Genomic DNA, 22,039 nt, shown 5'->3' with positions numbered 1-22,039 from the left:
ATTTCTTTACAGCCACCTTCTTTTATTTTGTATGATGAAAAGAAGGCAGGCATTTTTTATTTCCCAAAAATCCTTGGTAGGGTAAAATTATGTTAGAATATCCAATGTTATTTCTCTGACCAGTCTATGACATTGTACAGGATATCATATACATATATGTATACATATACATATACATACATACATACATACATACATATATATACAGGAAGTTTTTCAGACAGACTGGTCTGATTGATTACACCTTGACATTTTTAACTGCTATACTGCAGTTATACTTTTTACAATCTCTTTTGCCTTGCAGCCCCCCAACTAGGGGCGTTAAGCAGGCTCAAGTCGCAACTGCGAAACATTTACAAGTCCAAAATTTCTTTTTCTGACAAAGAGTTAAAGAATTAAATTGGGAGACTACGATGGCCATTTCGAGCTCATTCTGCTCTCTTCAGTTAGCCACACCCTTTATGGGTTCAAATTTAATTCTTTAACTGTTTGTCAGAAAGAGAAATACACACACACACACACACACACACACACACACACACACGTACATACAGTGTCTAGAGTGCTGTGTGCTACACCCTGTAAATGATTAGTGGTTGCATATAAGCTTTCCCAATGACTACCGTTTACACCCTGATGTCAAGAGCTCTTGACGAAAACTAGGTTCAGTAAATAAAATCTTTTATATTTTTATATTTTTATTCTCTTGGTGATTGACTATTTATTGATTTTAACAGTATATATATATATATATATATATATATATATATATATATATATATATATATATATGTCTTTGGTTGTTCGGGTTTTCTCCCACGTAAAATTGGAAGTGTCTTGGCGACGTTTCGACGAAGTCCCATTCGTCATCTTCAGGCTGGTGCTTTCAGCTTCGTGCTTCGAGGAGCAATGTGTGGTCTTAGCTGTTTCTTCCTTTTAACTGCCAGTGGGGGTATGAACTGATTGGGTGGGAGCTTGGCTGTGTTCTGATTGGGTGGAGGTGTGTTCTGATTGGTTAGGGGCGTGGCTGTGCTCTGATTGGCTGGGGGGGTGGCTGTGCTCTGATTGGCTGGGGGTTGGCTGTGCTCTGATTGGCTGGGGGAGTGTTCTGTTTGGTTGTGCTCAGGTTAGTCTGAGTTGCAGGGGGGTTTAAGATTTTGGGCTGCCTTGCTATTTTTTGGCTTCGCGTTCGTGGTCGTGCCTCATCTTCACGGAGGGTGTCAGTTTGCTTCATGTATGGATTGGAGGGGTTTAAAGTGGCTAATGATGCAGCTGTGGTCTGGCTTCTGGTTTGTGGTCGTGCCTCATCATCGGTGTGGCTTTGGATTTGCTTTTTGCGTGGATGTGTGGTGGTGACATCCTGTGTGGTTTTTGTGAGTGTGGGTCTGGTATCATTTTTTGTGTTAGGGAGTCGTTTGTCAATAAGGGTGGGTTTCCAAATGGCTGGTAGGCGGGAGGTATCATCTCGCTTGTTCATGCTGTGTGGGCGTTTTTCTATCTCGATGGCTTCTCTGATTATTCTGTTATTAAAATGTTCACTTTTGGCAATGGTTCTGGTATTTTTAAAGTCAATTTCGTGTCCTGTGGCTTTAAGGTGTTGGACCAGGGAAGATGTTGGTTCCTCTTTTTTGACTGAGTTCTTATGTTCTTCAATGCGTGCACTTATTCTTCTGTTGGTTTGTCCGATGTATGTGGTGGGACAAGTGGTGCATGGGATTTCGTATACTCCTTGATTTTCTAATTCAATTTTATCTTTGGGGTTTCTAAGGATGGTGGATATTTTTCTGTTTGTGCAGAATGCTGTTTTGATGTTGTGTTTATGGAGGATCTTACTGATTCTGTCTGTGGTGCCTTTTATGTATGGGAGGAGGGCTTTGCCGTTTTCTTGTTCTTTGTCCTGGATTTTAGTGGGGGTTTCTTTTTGGTTTCCAAAAAGAAACCCCCACTATATATATATATATCTTCAGGTTCTTTTCCAGCTCTTACATGAGATTTTTTCAGCTCTTACATGAGTATAAGTGTTCATGTGCATGAGTATGTGTGTAATGAAAGGAGCAGGAAATTGTATAAATTTTTGACTGCAATAGTGACAATCGACAATTTTACAGCAGGCTAGACAAGTTCATAGTCAATCAGGATATACTAATATTGATGACAATTCACTACCTATTGAATCATGGGCAATGTGTGATAAGTGAAGGTTGCTGGTAAAAGTAATGAAAGAGCTTTCACATTCCAGTCCGGGTCTATGATGACTCACAGCTACCAGGTGGACATGGCTGGGTAGGCATTGTTGGGTGGTTGGATGCGGGTTACCATGACTAGCTGGGCATGGATGGGTGGGCATGGCTGGATGGATATGTCCAGCTTGATGCCACTCACTCAGTGCAGTTGATTCAGTATGGCCAGGTGGCTAGGTAGGCATGGCTGGGTAGGTACAGCTGACTCAGCCCTATCGACTCAGGATGGCTGGTTGGCACAGAACAAGATACACCAGCTAATTCGATGACAAGTCAGTGCCCCACAAGCTCCTTGCCTCCTCAAATTGCTTGCAGCCAAGCACATGTGCACACACACACACACACACACAAACACACCTACCCCCCACCTTATTCCAAGTTTTGTGACTCTTTGTCAATGTTGCGACAAACTGAACTGAAACTATTTTCCATTTTGTCTTCGTTGCCACAGTTTAGTTTAGAGATTTTAGATGAAGGAGGGGGGAGGAGGATGTTAAGTTTCTCAGTTAGCCATAACAATACTTCTTTGTGAGAATCAAGGTCAGGGTTTTGGCCAGGCTGAAAATCTGGAGGAGAGCCCACATTTTGAGATAATTGGTGAATGTGATTTATGACAGCAATTTGGGGTGGAAATTGAAACTTGTTACTTTGTATCCTGATGGAGGGGCTTTCAGTCTTGGGTTCACCTATATAAGTGTCAATACTTTTGTTTCCTAAATAAAATGTTCTTTAAGGAAGAAATTTTTGCCTTGAAGTTCTTTTAAATGGTTTCATCTGTCAGAACCACGACATTTTTATCCACAGAGGAAGGAGAGGTCCTTCTCCCCAAATCCAGGCATGATTGGCAGTTTGCCAGCTCAGATGTGGATAAAAGTCTTGAATCCTTACCATGCACGCTTGGAAATGGGGATTCCCTTTCGAGAAAGGCCAGCCTCCTTCATGCAGGATCAGGGAGCTCTGCTTCCCTGTCTCCTCTTCTTGCTTTCCAGAGATCTGTCAAGGCAGTAGAAGTTTGGCTTTGCTCCATCAGAGTCAACCATGCCAAGTAAGTGGGATCGAGCCACCCATATTGAGCCAGCCATGCCTAGCCAGCCATGCCCAACTAGTCACAGTGACCCAGCTGTGACCACCCAGCCATGCCTACTTAGCCATGGCCACCTGGCCACTGTGAGTCATCCCATCCCAGTCTAATCCAGTCCAGTCGCTTCTTGGATGAGAAGCAAAATGTCTTCAAAGAAAAACAAGAAAGTTCTTGCCTCTTGAAAAAGCATCTTTGGGGCAGCCATGAACTGGATGGCTGAGAATCTCCATAGATAGACCCAGAGTATCAGATGGGCCTGACTCATCAGGTCTCTTGTTATGTCTGGCAATTCTGATGATAAACCCAGAAAAATACAGGATTTTAAACAACTCCCAAGGTTACTAATATTATCGGAGCACTGACCTGTGAAAATGTTCTGTAGCAGAATATTTATCCATAATATAATTTCCATCAGTCAGATCACCTTTCAGCACCTTTGAATTTGAAAAACCATATGTGTGTGTGTGTGTGTGTGTGTGTGTGTGTGTGTGTGTGATAGTTTGTATCTTCCATTACTTACTGTCCTCACTTGAATATCCAGTAATTATATTAGGTTCAGGGCCAGATCCATACTTGTTCACTGCCTGGACTTTGATATCATAAGGCACAAAAGTAGGGGTGTTCTGCAATACTAGGAAATGTTTTTGCACTGTTTCTTCTTCCCATTCATTGGTATCCTGCTGTTTCCAGTTCACTTTGTATTCCAGACCAGGTCCATTTTGCTCCATGGGCTTTAATGGCTGCAAATGAAGTCAAAATTAGAACAATTAATCAGTGTGATGACTTGCCTCCAGAAGTTGTGGGTGCTCCAACACTGGAGTGTATTAAGAAGAGTTTGGACAGCCACTTGTCTGAAATGGTATAGGGTTTCCTGATTGAGCAGGAGGTTATTAGAATACCTCCAAGGTCCGTTCCAACTCCGTTATTCCATTAAAATGAATCAAATGTTGCAACACCAACACCATCAACAGCACTATTCTTCAAGGAAGAAACCTTAATTTATATAACAAAACTGACTGTAAATAAGTTATCTGCGGTATAGTTAATGATGTCAAAACAGGAGGGTAATTAAGGAATGAAAGCCCATCTTTTTAAATGCATGATATACTTAATGTGCATATGCAAAAAGGGGCACAGTTTAAATCACCTGGTTGCAACCACCATTTTGACATTGTCCAGACACCTATGGACCCCTTTAAATCTTGAAAAATCTATAATGCTATCTTTCTACACATCAAAGAATAAAATGTAATTAACTTCTCACTTTCCTACATTCTTCCAAAAGTGAAATTGGAAAAGGGATACTGTAACAAGGCAAATGTATTTATTTATCTATAGCATGCCCATCATGCTATCCAAAGCCTATTAGTGTTTTTTTGGGCTTACTCAATAAATGGCAAACTTCAATTATAGTATTATTATTGTTATTTAATATAGTGAATTCTGGGTGGCTTATAAAATATAACACTAATTTAAATAATAAAAGAAATAGAATGAAATAAGACAGTAGCCATTTAAATAACACATGCCAGCCTCTCCTCCCCCAACACAATAACCCTAGGCCTGAGACTAAATCCAGGCTTTTAAAGACTTTTTGGAACTTTGTATGAATAATCAGCATTGTGACTTCATTCACAGGAATTTCGGGAAAATACCAAACTAAGAGAATAAATGCAAAATAGTTAACCTAGTTTTGCAATTCACAGGCTAGAAGGCATGTACCTGGCTGGCAGGACAACCATACTAATGATGCACACAGCACTATAGTATGAGCTTTCTTTCTAAATTTTCGGCCAGGAATTGTTATATTGAATGAGGCTTTCCATAAAATTATTATTGGGGAAGAGAAAATCCAAAGCAGCATTATTTTGATCAAATAAATAAAAGTTTCACTTATTCTTAGTGACCTCCAGATAATTTTTAAGAGAAATTTAAATTTATAATTGTTGGCCAGAAAATAATAACAAAGAAAAGGCAAGATGGAATTTTAGCATGAATTTAAAATGTGACAATTTCATCATTAACCCTCACTACTCTACAAGTGCAGTTTCCAAGTGTTTTCTTTAACCATGACTTATATATTCAGTCAAATGGTATCCCATTGTGTGCACTGGAGCTTATTTAAAAGTTGGGTGACATATCATAACAAAAAGTTCCATAACATTTATATAAAATTGTTACCTCCCATGTCATGTTCATCTCATGTGGTTTGGAAGTTTCAATTCTAATGTTTTCTGGGTTCTTATCTGGAGCTGCAATGCAGGAATAATTAAATTAAGCAATTTTTATTTAATCTCTCTATTGCAAATATATCCAAGAGCAGTACAATATTTAAGATTTTTTTTAACCTTTAAATTTCAATTTAAATATTTTTTTTTAAAAAATCTTTAAATGAAGATTAAAATCCTACATAATGCTCAACTATATGTTATTTTATTTATGGTCTTTATGATGCATCATAATTGATTTGACAATTCCAATTAAAACTAATCTTGAAAACTCCCTTCCCTCATCTTAAAAAAAATAGTTTGTGGCAAACAAGCATACCATGTTCAGAATTGGACAGGGCTAGAAGAAAAAGTAAATTAATAACTAAAATTAATTGCCTTAAAATACTGGCAATTTTAAAATACTAAGAGAGAGAGAGAGAGAGAGATGATAGAGAGAGATGATAAAGCTAGAGAGAGATTCATTCTTCAAGAAATCAGTTTGTAAATTACAATTTCCAAACCTTCAATGTTAACATCTGTACTAATTTGCTTTTCTTCTAACAGTTATATTTTGAACTTTCTTTTTCTAGAATAGATACTTCTGCAAGTGATTTTTCCAACATGTTTGCTTGTCTACCTTCCTTTAATATACACATATATTCATACATACATACATACAATACAATACATGTTTCGTGTCTGTGTGTCATTTATACTTGAAAATCATGTCACAAAATTCTGAAAAGGGCAGAGGAAAGAAAAAAGCATGCAAATAATATGGATTTAGCCATTTTCATTAAAATGACAGGATTAGAAGAAATAGTAATTTTCACAAAGCAGCAGATGTTAATGGAATTATTTTAAAAAGATGGCTCAGTGGCACTGGAAAAACAGAAAGTATATCATTAACATAAGGCCTGGAACTGGAAAGCTAGGGAAATACACAAACAACATTAATGATTATCAGGGGAAGATAAATCAATAAGTCATTCAAAACATTTGTTTCAGCAACCAATTAGTTCCTGTTATACCAAGAAAAGTTGATTGTGAACAGAAAATTGTCAGAGACTAATCATTTAATAAAAAATATTTATATTCTGATAAGTCCTATTCAAAAATCATGCCTGTATGAAGAAAGGTGGGACTGAATTTGAAATAAATCACATTAAATCTTGCAGGAAGTTCAAGTTAATTGGGAATTCTATTCATAACACCCTAGGACCCCTTCAAAGCAGATCAGTTCATGGAAATGTAAAAAAAAGAAAAAACAGTTTCTTGTTCGTTTCATTAGAATTTTATGTCCATAAAAAACAAGAGTATCCAGTGGAGATTAAAGTAAATTATGTCACAATCCTAATGGAAATGAATTTTTAGTATGGTTTGCTTCTTCAGATTCATAGCAGGATGAACAGTAGCAATAATTAAGTCTACCTAGGAATTATCTTTTTTTCCAGAAAGAAGAGACTCACTTACTTTCTAAATTATATGTCTTTCTTTAAACTTTAGAAATTGTAACAAATTTACTGTGGCTGGATATGTAGCCTAAAAGATCTCAAAAATGCATTTTCAAGAAGCAAGTGAACTTTCTTTGTTTTTCCTTGAAGACGTTTCACTTCTCATCCAAGAAGCTTCTTCAGTTCTGACTGAAGCTTTTTGGATGAGAAGCTAAAGATCTTCAAGGAAAAACAAAGACAATCCAGTCGCCTCTTAAAAAAGCACCTTTGGGACAATCTAACCTGAATGACTGAGAATCAACATAAACATTTAGTCTATAAAATGTTTCCTACTACTTTTTAGTAAAATTATGTGTTATATGACAGGGGTCTCCAACCTTGGCAACTTTAAGACTTGCGGACTTCAACTCCCAGAATTCCTCAGCCAGCAAAGCTGCTGAGGAATTCTGGGAGTTGAAGTCCACAAGTCTTAAAGTTGCCAAAGTTGGGGACCCCTGTTATATGAGATCCTTCCTTAGATCATTCAGGAAGGACTAGTCTTTCATTTGAACTTACTTGCGTGATCTCTTTCTTCCAGCTCAATGATAACTTTTTCCAAAAATGATAACCAGAATTTTAAAAAAAATCAAACACATTCAACCCTAGATTCATAATTAAGAGAATACACAAGGGAGTAAAAAATAAAAAGTTCAAAAACAAACAAACCAAAACGGTTATACTCTTCTATTGCGTATTTAGCTTCTCTCCCCACCAAAAGATCAAATTGTCAAATGCAAAATAACCACTCTGATCATATGTTAGGTGCATTGCATATCAGTATACCTTCTTCACCATTTGCAATATAATTATGTACAAAGCAATTAACAATACATACCAGCTGGAGGTGTCTCATATCGTTCTGATGGTTCGCTGGGCTTACTTTTCCCAACTGCATTGACAGATATAACACGGAACTGGTAATTTATATAAGGGATCAGTGGTAAAACAACTGTAGTGTCATTTTGTAGAAGCCTAATTAATTCCTGCCACTTTCCGGGCTCCAATCGGTTTTCTTCAAATTCCACAATGGATTCTAGAAAGGAGAGGAGAAAAAAACCCAATAAGCAAAGCCTGTAAATTAAGGAAGTAAATCACCTTGGAACCAGGTGGAAGAGAACCGAAAAAGATGATTAACAACAAAGACCTTCAACAGCAAACTAATTCGGCGGTGCTTTCATTTAGGATATATGGTTAATTCAAGGCTAATTATTTAGTGTCACTTTATAAAAGCCAGTCTGTGGCAGAAGAATCCTTCTTACCATTAATTGGGCTATTGTTAACGCTTCCAGGGCTCCAAGATAATCTAATATTTCTCGCCTGTTTTTCGGAGAGTCGGAGGTCTCCTGGTGGGTCAGGGACATCTAAAAAATAGGAAAGAAATGCAAGAATGACTTTTAACTACAGTAGGCAATTTTAAGCTCACCAAACCATAATGAGATTTATCAACAAAGTTCTGTGCAACCCAGAAGGTTGCATTAAAGTTGAGAAACAATTCAAAAATTAAAACCTGACACAGCCGATAAAAATAAAGAACTTAACTCCTGGTTTTGTGGACCTATAACTAGCTTATATTTAAGAATCAGAAGAAATCAGGGTACCTAGAATACTTCCAAGGTCCCTTCCAGTCCTATGAGTTAAAAAAGCATGATCAGAGTTAGGTTTAGGCTGTCTGCTGTTAGACTTGATAGAGACAGTGAAACAGAGGCTTCAGAAGTAGGAGGGCTTGTGTTCCCAAGGAAGAAATGAAAGTAAAGAGATAAAAGTCTAAAACACTTAGATTTACTTGATTGAAGCTATCTAAAAGTAGTTATATCTCAGCAGTCCTGTTTTGCTGACTGACTTTGCCCAGCTGGGGTTCCATTAACTACAGCTGACCAAAAATGGGATCAACTTTGGGTGCAAAGGAGATTTGCCCAATGAAGGGCAGAGAGCCTATATGCCTCACCAGTCAAGAAATTACCAAGTAAACAAATGGAGGTAGGATCAAGCATTGAAAGGCCAAAAAAAGAGAAGAAAAGTTCTCAGAACAGATCAAATGGCTAGAAGGAATTCAATCCTGGAACAAGTGGACATGAGTTAGAAAACCTCTAACATCCCTAACATCCTGTTGCTTTGTGTGTGTGTGGGGGGGGTGGCATTTGGAACATCTAATAAGTCTTTAAAACTGATCAGTTAGCCTGCTATGTATAAAATAAATGAATTGCCAGCTCTCAGCAACAGTCTCTACAAGAAAAAAGAAGAATCATCCCACACAGTTAAATAACTTGGGCTTATATAATGCTATTTGTCAAACTTTACGGAAGTTGCTTTTTTGATTAAAGTACAAAAGCTGTTTTTTATTACCAGTGGAAAATAGCAAGGTTGTTCACAATTACTGTCATTTGGTTCCTCTTTATTATTAGCTGAAGCCCTGACACTATGTTTGAATTAGAATAAACTTCAAAAGGGCTTGACAAGTTCATCTTAAGAATCTTGGAGAAACTACCTTCTCAAACTCAACTGTGCTTTAAAACAGCGACTACATCTGTTTTTCAGAAGAAACCTCACAAGCCGTCAGAATAAAAAACACTACTCAGCCCATCTTCAGTTTGGTGTCTTTCAGTGGCAGAAGAGCACAATTCCCAATGCTTGCAGGTAACAGAATTACTCCGTCAGACTGGCTGATTATCTGTCTTGCTTCCTCTTTCAACATGCATGTGTCTTTCACAAGAAAATACAGCACAAATCATGGAGCCCTTTTTGATATTATCAGCTGTACCCATAGCCTTTCATGTTTCCTAATAGTCTCAGAGGGAAAAAAGCTCACCCTCAGTCAGCAAGAGCTGTCTGATGTTCTTTATCCTTACATCAAAGGAATGTAATTGTATCTGCAATGCTTTAAAGATTGACAGATAGTGTAGAAACAGGTGAATTTATCTGGAAAGCTGCAAAGGTGAACCGTAGAACAAAACATCAACAAAAACAGAACACAGTAGGAATCAGTTCCGAAAATTCACTTCTGAGGATTGTCGGACTATTTAGAGCGCTGGGAACCAAAAGAATGAGATAATTTCAAATAGACCTCTAGTTTTAAGGAATAAGGGGCTTTCTTTTTTGTAGTTCCATACTGGCTTCAAGCAAAATTCATTTCTATTCTAGTGGTAATTTGGATGTATTTTTTATGTATGACATATATTTCTTTCTGCTCTAATGGAGAAAAATATATATTTCTGCTGTAATAGCTAGAAAAGTTTCCAACAAAGGTCAAATTTTATTTCTTGTCTCAGCCACAATCAGATTCTTATTGAGTAACTGTCTTAGCAATTAGGAAAGAAGTGAAATAAATGTAGAGAAGAATACTACATAAATACTTGACTATTAAAGGTTGTTTAAAATAGAAATCCAAGATCCTTTTAAAAAAACCCAGTAAGACATGGTTTCCTGCTAAGGCTAAAAGAATAGATATAGCATGTTCGGTCCTTTGATGAAATTGGCAGCTACATGTGATTTTAATGCAATTCCAGGGAGGTAAAAGGAATTGCAGCTACAAATGAATCAAAATTACACAAGGCTCTTTATACAAATATCTGAAAATGTGTTCAAACTTAATAAAGAACAATGCTTTTAACAGCTGGAAAAGCCAGGATATCCACATTCGAGGTAAAATAATTTAAGTGACAGTATACTGAGTCATTGTAATATTAAATGGAGCTACTGGAATTATAATCAAACAGCTTTGTTGAATATATTTAATTAAGCTATTATTTTTCTATCTTCCTTCTCCATGGAGGTCAGGTTTGAACTTTGTGGCATACATTTCCTTTAACACATTCTATTTAATCAATTCATACACTGTTTATCTCCTGTCAAATATTTGCAAGGGATGTTTGATTTGTTTCCATGCTGCATTTGCAATTATTCATTATTATAATTATTTGCAGTATTTTCTTCATGCTCAATCACCTCCTTAAAATCTCAATTCCATTGGTAGCATTATGTCATGCCTCTACTATGAAGATTCAATTTCTGAAGCTAAGCCAGCCTGGCTCTGGTAAATGCCTTGGATGGTGTAATGGCATGTTGGAATGACCTTGGAGGAAGACGGGGAAGAGATGCTGCAAGGGAGGCGGAAACCCCCAATGGCTTAACCATCAGAGAAAAAGAAACTTAGAAAAGATCAGGCCTTAATGGATGAAACAACAAAAAAGTGGTGGGGGAAGTCTGTAGTTTCAGATTTTCAAGATTCTGTTAATGTAGCCTCACAATAAATTAGATTTAGCTCATTTAGTCATGCCTCTTGTCTGGTTTACCCTGGAGAGCTGACAGAGGGGGATATTATGTGCATTGCCTTGAATTACATGACTAAAGAAATAAAATTACATTTAGGAATTGGCTAAAGAAATACAGTAAATTCAAAAATGAAAGTGTTTTAATATCTTTATTTATGTAATGCATGTAACCTTGACATCTTCATTACTTTTACATCCAGTCAGAAAAAGGAGATTGGGAAAAATCTGAAGATTATGTGAGAACTTAGGGAATTTCACTCTAGTGAACCAAACTAACACTGTTATTGGGTCTAGAATTGGGAATTGAATCCATTAATTTGCAGAGATGCACTAAGAATAGGTTTCCCCCAAAATCCAAAGGGATTTAAACTGGCAATATTAATTAGTTTGTGAACAGAAGAACAAAATTCACTTACCCAGGACAATTACACGGGAATCGTCTGTGGCGCTATCCAGCAATGTAGTTCCTTCACAAGTGTACAGTCCTTCATCTTCTGGGCCCACATTTTGTATAACCAATGTATCCTTTTTAATAATTATTCTGTAAGGGAAAATACAAATGGCATATCTATATACCAGAGCTACGCATTTTGCACTTTCCTGAACCAAGGAGCAGCTCATCTTTCATCTAATTTGCTTATTATATATAAATTCAATGTACATGCATGTGTGTCTGTTTGTGTGTGTGTGTGTGTGTTTGTGTGTGTAGAATTTAAAAGCTTTGAAAAGTGGAATTGTCAACTTATGTTAATATAGAAATAATACACCATAATGTAAAACTACAATAAAGAACTAATTTTCTACCCACATAGATGAGGCAGGCCCCCAGTCTCCTTTCAGAAAGGTGTTTGATCCTTGCCTGTGGCTTATATCAGAGCAAGCAGCTGTAGGGCTGGTCAGCACCCTGAAAGCCCTCTCCCTGCCCTTTAATTAGTTTTCACACTGCTTTTTAATTAACAGAATAACAGAGTTGGAAGGGACCTTGGAGGTCCTCTGTCCAACCCTCTGCTCAAGCAAGAGACTCTATAGGCCATATGATCAGGAAGGTTTTAATGTGTTTGAGCAATGTGGTGGAACTAAGGTAACATACAACATATGACTGACAATCTTTGCTGGCATGGCGAGTTTCTAGCTGTTTCGGAACTGTTGGTGAGACCGTTAAAAGTTGTTGGTGTTGTTTGAAATTGTTCTGCCGGCAGCAAGATCTGGCCCAGCGACAGATTCTATTGCAAACAAGGGCTGTTTCCAAAGGAGGCAGAGGAGGTGAGGTCCCGGGGCTTATGGAGTGAAGGAACTGGATGAGGCTGTCAGCAGGCCCAGAGGATGGGAGAGAGGCTTTTGGAGGAGTTGGTGGTGGCGGCAGCATTCTCCAGGGGCGAAAAGGAGTGAGGCCTCTTTAAGGAAAAGGTGGAAGAGACAGGATCAGAAAAAGGAAAGGAGGCAAGGAATACAAGCTAATTTGAGGGCTAATCCACATGAAGCTCCATTTCCATCTGTCCTGTTTGCCATCGTTCGCTCCCTAGAGACTAAAATGGAAGATCTGTAACTTGAGCTGGCCACGAACAAGGAGAGTATATCGGAGGTGGTGACCCTTTGAGAGCTGTATGCAATGAAATTTCATTTTGATGTATGCCAACTGGTATACTTTCAAAGTGACAATAAAGTAGTAGTAGTAGTAGTAGTAGTAGTAGTTGTTGTTGTTGTTATTATTATTATTATATCATTCTGGACAAATTGCTGTCCAATCTTTTCTTAAAAAACTTCTGTGATGGAACATCCACAATTTCTGAAGGCAACTTGTTCCATTGGTTAATTGTTCTCTCAAATAGGAAATTTCTCCTTATTTCTAGGTTGGCACTCCCCTTGATTAGTTTCCATCCCTTGCTTCTTGTTCCACCTTCAGGTGCTTTATGGCAACCTCTTAGACATTGGAACACTGCTATGACGTCACCCCACTTCTTCTTTTCACTAGACTAGACATTTTCAGTTCCTCCAACTAGTTTTTCTTTTTTTTAGCCTCCAACCCCTAATCATCTTTGTTGCTCTTCTCTGCCTTTTTCCAGAGTCTCAACATATTTTTTGTATCATGGTGACCCAAATGGAATGCAGTATTCATCGTTGCCTTTTTACACTTCAAATTTTATATACTGTTTTTATGTTTTACTATTTTTATTTGTACTTCATCCAGAATCCCACTATGAGAGAGATGGGAAACTTTAAAACTTGATAAAATAAATAAATAATACTCCATTTAGAGAAACTGAAAATAATTAATATGGTTTGAAAGGGACACCCAGTCTTCTATGCAACCAGATCCAAGATCCTAAAAGCAGTCCAACCTTCTTTGAGTCAATTCAGTGGGTAGTTTGTTTTTTTTCCCCCAGGCCTCTCAATACCTAACATGGGAAAAAATTATAACTGGATTTTTCCTCTATCAAAGTCAGTCTAATTAAAGGAGAAATACATTTTTTTTGCATTGTGTTACCGTAATTAAATTGAAGAAAACTTATATGTGCAAGCAGGAATACCCTGGAATTCTCATATAGTACTGACAAAAAATAAATGGGATCTTTCACTTTCCATATAAATATATTCAGTTTTCTGAATCATGATATAAATAGCTCCTGAATATTGTAAATATCAACATTTTAAAAGATAAATATGAGACAAACATGTCAGTAGTGTGATGATCCTGCAATGGTTTCACATATGCAAGATGTATGAGCTCATGCATAATTTGCAACAAATATATACATTTGTATATGGTGTACTACACAAAACGGTTATAAAATTGGAGTAGAATCTCCTTTTTAAAACAATTTTGATGGAGAACTTGCACAGATTTATTTTTATTTCAGGGAACATGAATGGCTGCCAACTTAGAATCTCTTCTTAAAAATCTTTAAATATTTTTTCAAATCTAATTTACTGATAATCAAGACATGTAATTTATAAACTTTTCAATGTTCCCTATTACTACGTTGATATATAAATTCTAACATTTCACCACCAGAGGTCCTTCTAGGATCACAAAGGAAATTCCTATTCTATTCCAGAACTAAAAGTTACTTTAAAGTATTACCAAAAGGAAAAACAATTTACTGGTATATTCCAGGCCTTTCATTATTATAAGGAAAATACTTTATTTTATTTTTCATTAAAAATTGAGTGTTTCTTATTCTTATTAAGTTCTCTGTTAGAAATAAATTAAAGCTTTTTTGGTTTTGGAATAAATATTTTATTATAATATTTTATAATGTTATACCTCTTGTATTATTTTTACACTCTATAAACTATCTATGTAATTTATATCTTCTAAAGAAACCAAGCGAACATCATCCTTTATTAGTGATACTATCAGCAAATAACACATAAACATATATACTGTACTTTCAATTATGTATCTTTTTAAAACACTGCCCATAACAATGTTATTTAATTGAATATAAAGGAATCATATTGCTTAAAATGTTTTACGATTTGTTTTACAAATTTGATGTCTTAATTTTCCAATTTTTCTATTGGCCAACGAGTGATCCGATCCAATTCCTTGTGTTTCAAGAAAGTCATTGCAAGACGCAAATAATAGCACAGTGGTCATGATTTGATTTCTACTGGTCCAGCTCAATGAGGTCTGGAAATAGATGATTATATAACAGAAAAGGAAATTCTTCTTTTATATTTTGTTCTTGCCAATTTGTCTGTAACCTCTTAGGGACTGCGATTGTTCTGCTGGGGCATTAAAGACAGTTGCCACAGTCTTCAACTGGTGCAATTGACCACCTTTTAATTGAAGAAACATTTTAGCTTCTTTCTTGTGACCCATTTTGTGGTGTGTGAGGTGGTGTAGACTAGGACTGAGGATGTTGTATAGTGATAATGGCCATTTCCACTTGTTGATTGTGCATTTTTTGGCCCTGTGATCATTGTGTGATATGAGTACCTTTTCCCCCATTCCTCTTGTGCTCTTCATTTTATTCCTTTGTTGGTTGTACAGCATGAAGTCACAGTTAGTCCTCATGCAGAAGCGACCCCAAAGCACAGCATGATGAGAGCCAGTTTGGTCTAGTGCAGAGGTAGGCAACCTTGGCTCTTTTATGACTCATAGACTTCAAGTCCCAGAATTCCTGAGCCAGCATGGCTGGCTCAGGAATTCTGGGAGTTGGAAGTCCACGAGTCATAAAAGAGCCAAGATTGCCTACCCCTGGTCTAGTGGAAGGATGGGTAGCTGTGGTCCCTTTACAACCTGTGGACTTCAAGTCCCAGAATTCCTCAGCTAGTATAGTTCAGGTCCTAAAGGGGCCGTAGTTGTCCACCCCTGATCTAATGGTTAAGGCACAAGGTTAGAAAGTGGGATTCTATGAATTCTAGTCCTTCCTTAGCCATGAAAAATCAGCTGGGTGATCTTGGACCAGTTACTTTCGGCCCAACTCACCTCACAGGATTGTTGTTGAGGGGAATATTGGAGGATGAATATACGTATTTGCTGCTTTGAGTTATTTGTAAAAACAGTAAAGGTGAGATATACAACTAAATAAATAGATGATAAAAGTCAGACGGTCGTACAATATATATATATATATATATATATATATATATGGTTATTCCTGTGAAATGCAAATTGATATTACAGGAAAAGAATTCTCTTGTTACCTTCCATCCTCAGTGTCATTCATCTCCAGTTCCTCTCCATCCTTTTTCCAAGAAATTTTAAACTGGTGTTTCAAATGTGGGTCACATTCAGAATGACATTTCAGTAAAACTGAATGTGATTTCAAAACTTGTGGATTCTTAGGTATAATTGAAATTTTGGTCGCATCTAAAAATTTGAGAAAAAAAAACACAAACCCACACAGCCAATTTTATCATTTGGTTGTAAAATTGCATTTTGATGGCAAAATGTATAGCAGGTTCTTAATAATAATAGTAGTAGTAAAGTTGGAAGGGACCTTGGAGGTCATCTAGTCCAACCCCCTGCTCGGGCAGGAAACCCTACACCATTTCGGACAAGTGGCTGTCCAGTCTCTTCTTAAAAACTTCCAGTGTTGGAGCATTTACGCTTCTGGAGGCAAGCTGTTCCATTGATTAATTGTTCTCACTGTCAGGAAGTTTCTCCTTAGTTCTAGGTTGCTTCTCTCTTTCGCTAAATGAATTACACATTTTGTCTTATTTATCCCTATAAAAAAGGAATATTTACTGGAATTGATGTAATATAAAATATTAAATTTATCATGAACTATTAATCCTGTTTTTCATGTGAGAGAAATGTACATACCCATTTTTAAAATATATGTTGTTAAATGTGTTTTGCTTTACCAACATACAAATTGTGCATTTTACAAAATATTTATGGAGAACATCTCAAAATACTTTTACTATACACTGACACTTTCACATGGTAAGGCATGTACAAAAACTAATCATCTTCATCATTATCATTATTGATATACAAAGGACAAAATTAATGAAAAAAATGAAAATGATGATAAATAGTTGTAAATAAAGAAGAAGTTATAATTCCATTCAACTTCAGCAACATTGTTTTCCCTCTCTACTTTTTAACATTGTAGCTAACAGGCTCATTACAGCTATGATTCCTGGCTACTTTAATCATTTGAGACAGATGTGTAAATTCAATAAAGGAGAGTGTAGCTCAGGGTTAAAATGAGGGGTCCTTGGTGTTCCCTGAGCTTGTTTGTTTTCTTGCAGATGTTTCATTACCCAAACATCATGACTGTTGGCACTAGCACTGATGATGTTACATAGTTTGGGTAATGAAACATCTGCAAGAAAACAAGCCAGCTTAGAGAGATGTGTGAATGGCAAACAGCAATTCTTATTCTACCCTTCCAGCCAAGTGTAAGCATTTTATTGTATGCAATAAAATTAACTGAATCTTTAACTATTGTTTATGTTCACATTTATATCACCTCTGACAGTGAGAGTAGCAGTGATGGCACGTTTCCCAACAGAGTTTTTCACCAGGCAGGTATAAAATCCAGCATCTTCCTTCCTTGTTTCTCGAATCTCCAAGGTTCCATTTTGATCCACCTCAAGAAGTTGCATGCTGTCATCTTTAGTCCTAGGAAGGAATTTGCAATCAGATGTATGCATTTATTACTTATTGATAAATATAATTTTTAAACTTTCCTTTAACACTAACTCATCCGAGAGAGGAAAAATCCTGGAACGAGCCATGTTAGAAGCACAACCTATAAAAAAGCAGGCATAGTATTGAGAAATAATTCAATGGCACCAACCTAGAAGCAGTAAGACCAATTTCCAAGATCAAAAGTGTTCTCTGGTATGTTTTTAAAACAATGTTATAAAAAAGTTATTTTCAATCCTTTTTTTAGTGACTAGAGAGAAGTAATAGCAAGCTAGTTTTAATTTGACAGCTGAGAAAAAAAAAGCAAATGAAGGATATTGCATACAATTAAGAATACACCTTCCTTCAGAGACCTAAACTTTGTGCAATTCTAAAGAGATGGAGGGAAATCCAGGTAGAAGACATGAGGAATGGCTTTTCTTTACATGTCACATTGCTATCTTTTGTTTGCTCTCAGAGTGAAATAAAATTACTGGTAGTGATGTTTTTTTTTTCAAGCTTGAATAGAGGAGGTAATCCTGATGCCCCCAGAAACTGAAGAGTCTTTGAATCTGATAGATCCAAAGTAGATTCAGCTCACCCCCATTGTAAGGCCTATTATCATGGCCAGTGAAAATTTCAACAGTCATGATCTGCACCCATAGATCAATCTGATAGAAGAGAATATTGGCCAGCTCAGAGTTGAAATTTGGGGTCCTTCGTATTCTCTAAGCTTGGTGGCTTTGTTGTAGACATTTTGCTGCAAGCTAATTAACATCATCAGTGAAATGAGACTACCTAGCTTGGTAATGCAAAGTCTGCAAGAAAATCAACAAGTTCAGAGAACACCGAAGGCCCCAAATATCAGTCTATGCACAGAATTTCATCCTGCTTGCGGAGATTACTCTGTTTTTTCTTAACCTCCATTAAGCCATTGCATATAGAGTTTGTTCTATTAGTCTTCTTATAGAAAGCATATTTTAGTTTAAATTTATGACAAGCTGTACAACAAATGACAAAGGGAGACTCAAGGACTGGAGACAAGAAATTGGTTTTTGGCCAAATGGAGGAATTCTACCTCCCTTCCCTTTGACCTCCACAGGTTTTTGTGGTGCTGAGAAAAGGAAGGTGGGGAGATTTATTTATTTTAAAAGATTTATATAGTCATCCATCTTACATGGCATAACTCTGGGTGGCTAATACCAAACAATAAAATAAACAGTAATCAGAGAGAGAGAGAGAGAGAGAGAGAGAGAGAGAAGAGAGAGAGAGAGAGAGAGAGAGAGAGAGAGAGAGAGAGAGAGAGAGACCAGCATGCAACTTCCCAGTGCCCCAAATACAGCATATTCCCATGCATCTAAACAAACTGTAGAGCTATGCTGGGCTCCACCCTCTCACTATCCCATCTCTTGTGGAAAAAATCAGATCTTTAAAGTTTTGGGGAAGGCTCAGAGTGTAGAGGATTACTGGATCTCAGAGAGTAGGTAGGGAAGCTATGGAAAAGGCACAGAACCTATCTAGGTTCTGATATATGATAATTTTTAAAGAAAGGACTTACAAGTTGTCCATTCTGTGACACCTAGGGAAGCAGGTAGATTCCCTAATGGATAGGTAATCCTGCAAATTCTCAAAGTGTCTTTGGAGATTCTCAATCATCAAGGTCATGGTTGTCCAGACAACTGGACTTCCTGTCATAGTTCCGATAGATGAGACCATGTAAAAGAACTTCAAGGCAAGAATTTCTTCCTTAAAGAACATTTTTATTTGGCTACAACATAACGGCACATACAAAGGTGAACCCAAGACTAAGTTCTCTTCCCCTAGGTTACAAACTTGCAAGTTACATTCCGCACCCCAAATTGCTGTCATAAATCACATTCACCAATTTTTAGGAAACACAGGCACTCCTCCCAGCTGCTCCAGCCCACCAAAATATTACCAGCAATGACCTTGGTTCCCATACATGTGAATTGTTTTGGCTAACTGAGAACTACCCCCTTCCCTCCTTCTTCTAACTAAATATGTTGCAACGGAGACAAAATGAAAATGGTTTCAGTTTGGTTTGTCACAGCGTCAACACTTTCTTTGTTTTTTCTTGAAGATGTTTTGCTTCTCATCCAAGAAGTTTCTTCAGTTCTCTTGAAAAAGCTTCTTGGATGAGAAGCGAAATGTCTTCAAGGAAAAACAAAGAAAGTCCAGTTGCCTTTTGAAAGAGCACCTTTGGGTTTCGGCTCAGTGCCATTTAGGGCTTTTAAAGAAGTTAAAATTCCTTCACCAGCACCTTGAATTGCACCTGGAAAGAAACTGGAAACCAATGCAGTGATGTAATATGGGCAAACTGTGGGATGCTCCAAATGGTCCATGCCACTGCATTCTGGACCAGTTGTAATTTCCAAATAGTTTTCAAGGGTAGCCCCCTGTAGAGCATGTTGCAGTAATCCAACCAAGAAATGACCAGGGCATGTGTGATCAGGTAGCAGACCTCCTGGTACAAGAGTGGGTGTAATTGGTGCACAGCATAAGAAGGGAGAGGAACAAACATTTTTTAAAAAAATCATAAAAATGCAAAAATAAAATTACATAAAATGTTAAAAAGTATGAAAAGAAAAATATAAGAAAACTTTTAAATAGTTTTAAAAATAAAAACTATTTTTATTTTATTTTTTTACTAAAAAAATAGTAAGATATAGATACAGAATAGAATAAAGCTGGAAGAGACTTTGGAGGTCTTCTAGTCCAGCCTCCTGTTTAAGCAGGAGAACCTATACCATTTTAGACAAGTGACTGTCTAGCTTCTTATTAAAAATCTCCAGTGATGATTTCTCCACGATTTCTGGAGGCAAGCTGGTTGATTGTCCTCACTGTCAGGAAGTTTCTCCTTAATTTTAGGTTGCTTCTCTCTTTGTTCAGTTGTTTCTTGTCCTGCCCTCTGGTGCTTTGGAGAATAATGTGATCCCGTCTTATTTAAAATAAAGATTAATTCTCTATAAAATATAGATACTCTATCTCTATATGTATCCTTCAATGGGTGCATAACTTTTCAAAGCTGCAAAACCAATAATAATTAGGGATAATTAGCATGGACAGCCCTAAAGAGAGTGGCCTTTGATTATTTCAGCTTTAACCCTGTTATGTACACAGAGATGGAAGAAGAGGAAAGTAGGAAACCAGATGGTTCCACTTTTATTCTGTAGTATTAAAAAAATAATTTGGTAGATAGCTCTAATTTGGATCCAAGAAAATCAATGGGAACATTACTCTCTGATCTGTAATCCAGGAAATATGGATAATAGCAATAGCAATATCACTAAGACTTAAATACCACTTCATAGTGCTTTACAGCACTCTCTAAGTGGTTTACAGAGTTACAATATTGCCCCCAACAATCTGGGTCCTCATTTACCTGACCTTGGCAGGCTGAGTCAACATTGAGCAGGTCAGGATTGAACTCTTGGCAGTGGGCAGAGTTAGCCTGCAATACAGCTTTCTAACCAGCATAACCATGGCTCCTATAAAATCAATCGCAATTGATATTCTTTATTTGATCATGTAAAGTTGTTTGTGCATTGTGTATATATGTGTATGTAAGGGAAAAATAAGGAAACATATTGCAGATTGTAGAGATTTGGTAGATTACAACTGTTTGCTTACAGTTCTGGAATGTTCTCGCTAATGTAATGCTCAGGTGAAGATGCTGGCCAATGTTATAAGGCAAAAAAAGATGCAGAACATGAGTGTTTAGAATTATTTGATCATAGAAATGGATAAAGAATAGGAAGACAATACACAGAGGGCAGTCTAGTTTAATTTCAGACATACTGTCAAAGAGATAAAGCTAAGTCTGGGACAGGCTTCTTTGCCATCTGAAGAAATTCGTAGGAAACTTTAAGGGGGATTGGAGTACAACAGTATCTTTTCAAAATTACATTGGAATTCATCTAATTTATTATTGACAAAGGAAACCCTCTGAGCAAATTGAGAGCTTATCATTTCTGTGACTAACAAAGTACAGCTTCATTAACACTATCGTGTTAACGCTTGAAATATTTTAAACAAAGGTAGCTTATATAATGCGAAAATTCTTTTTTTTCTGGCAATCAAATATAAACGGATTAAAAGATGTCAACAACAATTTATGACAAAAGAGCTTACCAGGGAAACAAAATAAAGCTTACCAAGAAATATCTGGTGTGGGTACTGCAAAAAACTGACAGTACAAGTGACTTGAATAACCCGTTACTGCCACATATTCTTCACCATCTGGAGTTAATATTTCTGGAGGAATATCTGACAAAGCATACATAAATTAGTAAAGAAAGAGTCAATGGTGATAAAAAATAAATATTCTTAATCCTAGGACAAATTTTGTGATTTTGAGCTATATTTATTTTACTCCTGAAAAAAATAATCTACTTTTCCCACAATCATAAACAATGCAAATGGAATTTTAGTAGAAAAGAGATGGAAGTGAACCCTCCTGATCTTTGGGCAGTTTTAAGATATGCTAAAGCTTTTCTGAGAATTTAATGCACTTTTTTGACCTTCCCAATTTCCATCTATATTTAGAAATTTGTTAACAAATTTCAGGGACATAATCATAAGGGGAAGCTCTGACCACAAAACAGAAGTTTGAAGGCACCTGCACTTTGTAACAGTATT

General features: G+C 36.8%; 1 protein-coding gene and 1 long non-coding RNA gene across 11 annotated transcripts in view; one reads left to right on the top strand and one right to left on the bottom strand.

Annotated features, from left to right (window-relative positions):
- The window catches only part of LOC120313601, an 80,720-nt gene extending 69,039 nt beyond the window's left edge, over window positions 1–11,681 (top strand). The window contains exons 4-5 of the long non-coding RNA XR_005558189.1: window positions 9,560–9,658; window positions 10,995–11,681. This is a non-coding gene — a long non-coding RNA (uncharacterized LOC120313601). The remainder of the gene's footprint in view (window positions 1–9,559; window positions 9,659–10,994) is intronic.
- CHL1 (cell adhesion molecule L1 like) overlaps window positions 1–22,039 on the bottom strand; it is a 231,822-nt gene that overhangs the window by 28,344 nt on the left and 181,439 nt on the right. For all 10 annotated transcript variants that reach the window (XM_039355679.1, XM_039355670.1, XM_039355671.1 and 7 more), the window contains 8 exons: window positions 21,556–21,667; window positions 17,223–17,374; window positions 15,946–16,111; window positions 11,709–11,833; window positions 8,284–8,385; window positions 7,860–8,057; window positions 5,503–5,573; window positions 3,842–4,061 (listed from right to left, as the gene is read on the bottom strand). In XM_039355679.1, the coding sequence (XP_039211613.1) occupies window positions 3,842–4,061; window positions 5,503–5,573; window positions 7,860–8,057; window positions 8,284–8,385; window positions 11,709–11,833; window positions 15,946–16,111; window positions 17,223–17,374; window positions 21,556–21,667 (1,146 nt within the window). The remainder of the gene's footprint in view (window positions 1–3,841; window positions 4,062–5,502; window positions 5,574–7,859; window positions 8,058–8,283; window positions 8,386–11,708; window positions 11,834–15,945; window positions 16,112–17,222; window positions 17,375–21,555; window positions 21,668–22,039) is intronic.

This window comes from Crotalus tigris, unplaced genomic scaffold, assembly GCF_016545835.1.
Source record: "Crotalus tigris isolate CLP2741 ecotype Arizona unplaced genomic scaffold, ASM1654583v1 scf7180000018725.1201236, whole genome shotgun sequence".
Taxonomy (NCBI): Eukaryota; Metazoa; Chordata; class Lepidosauria; order Squamata; family Viperidae; genus Crotalus; species Crotalus tigris.
This window is presented reverse-complemented; position numbering and strand designations above follow the sequence as displayed.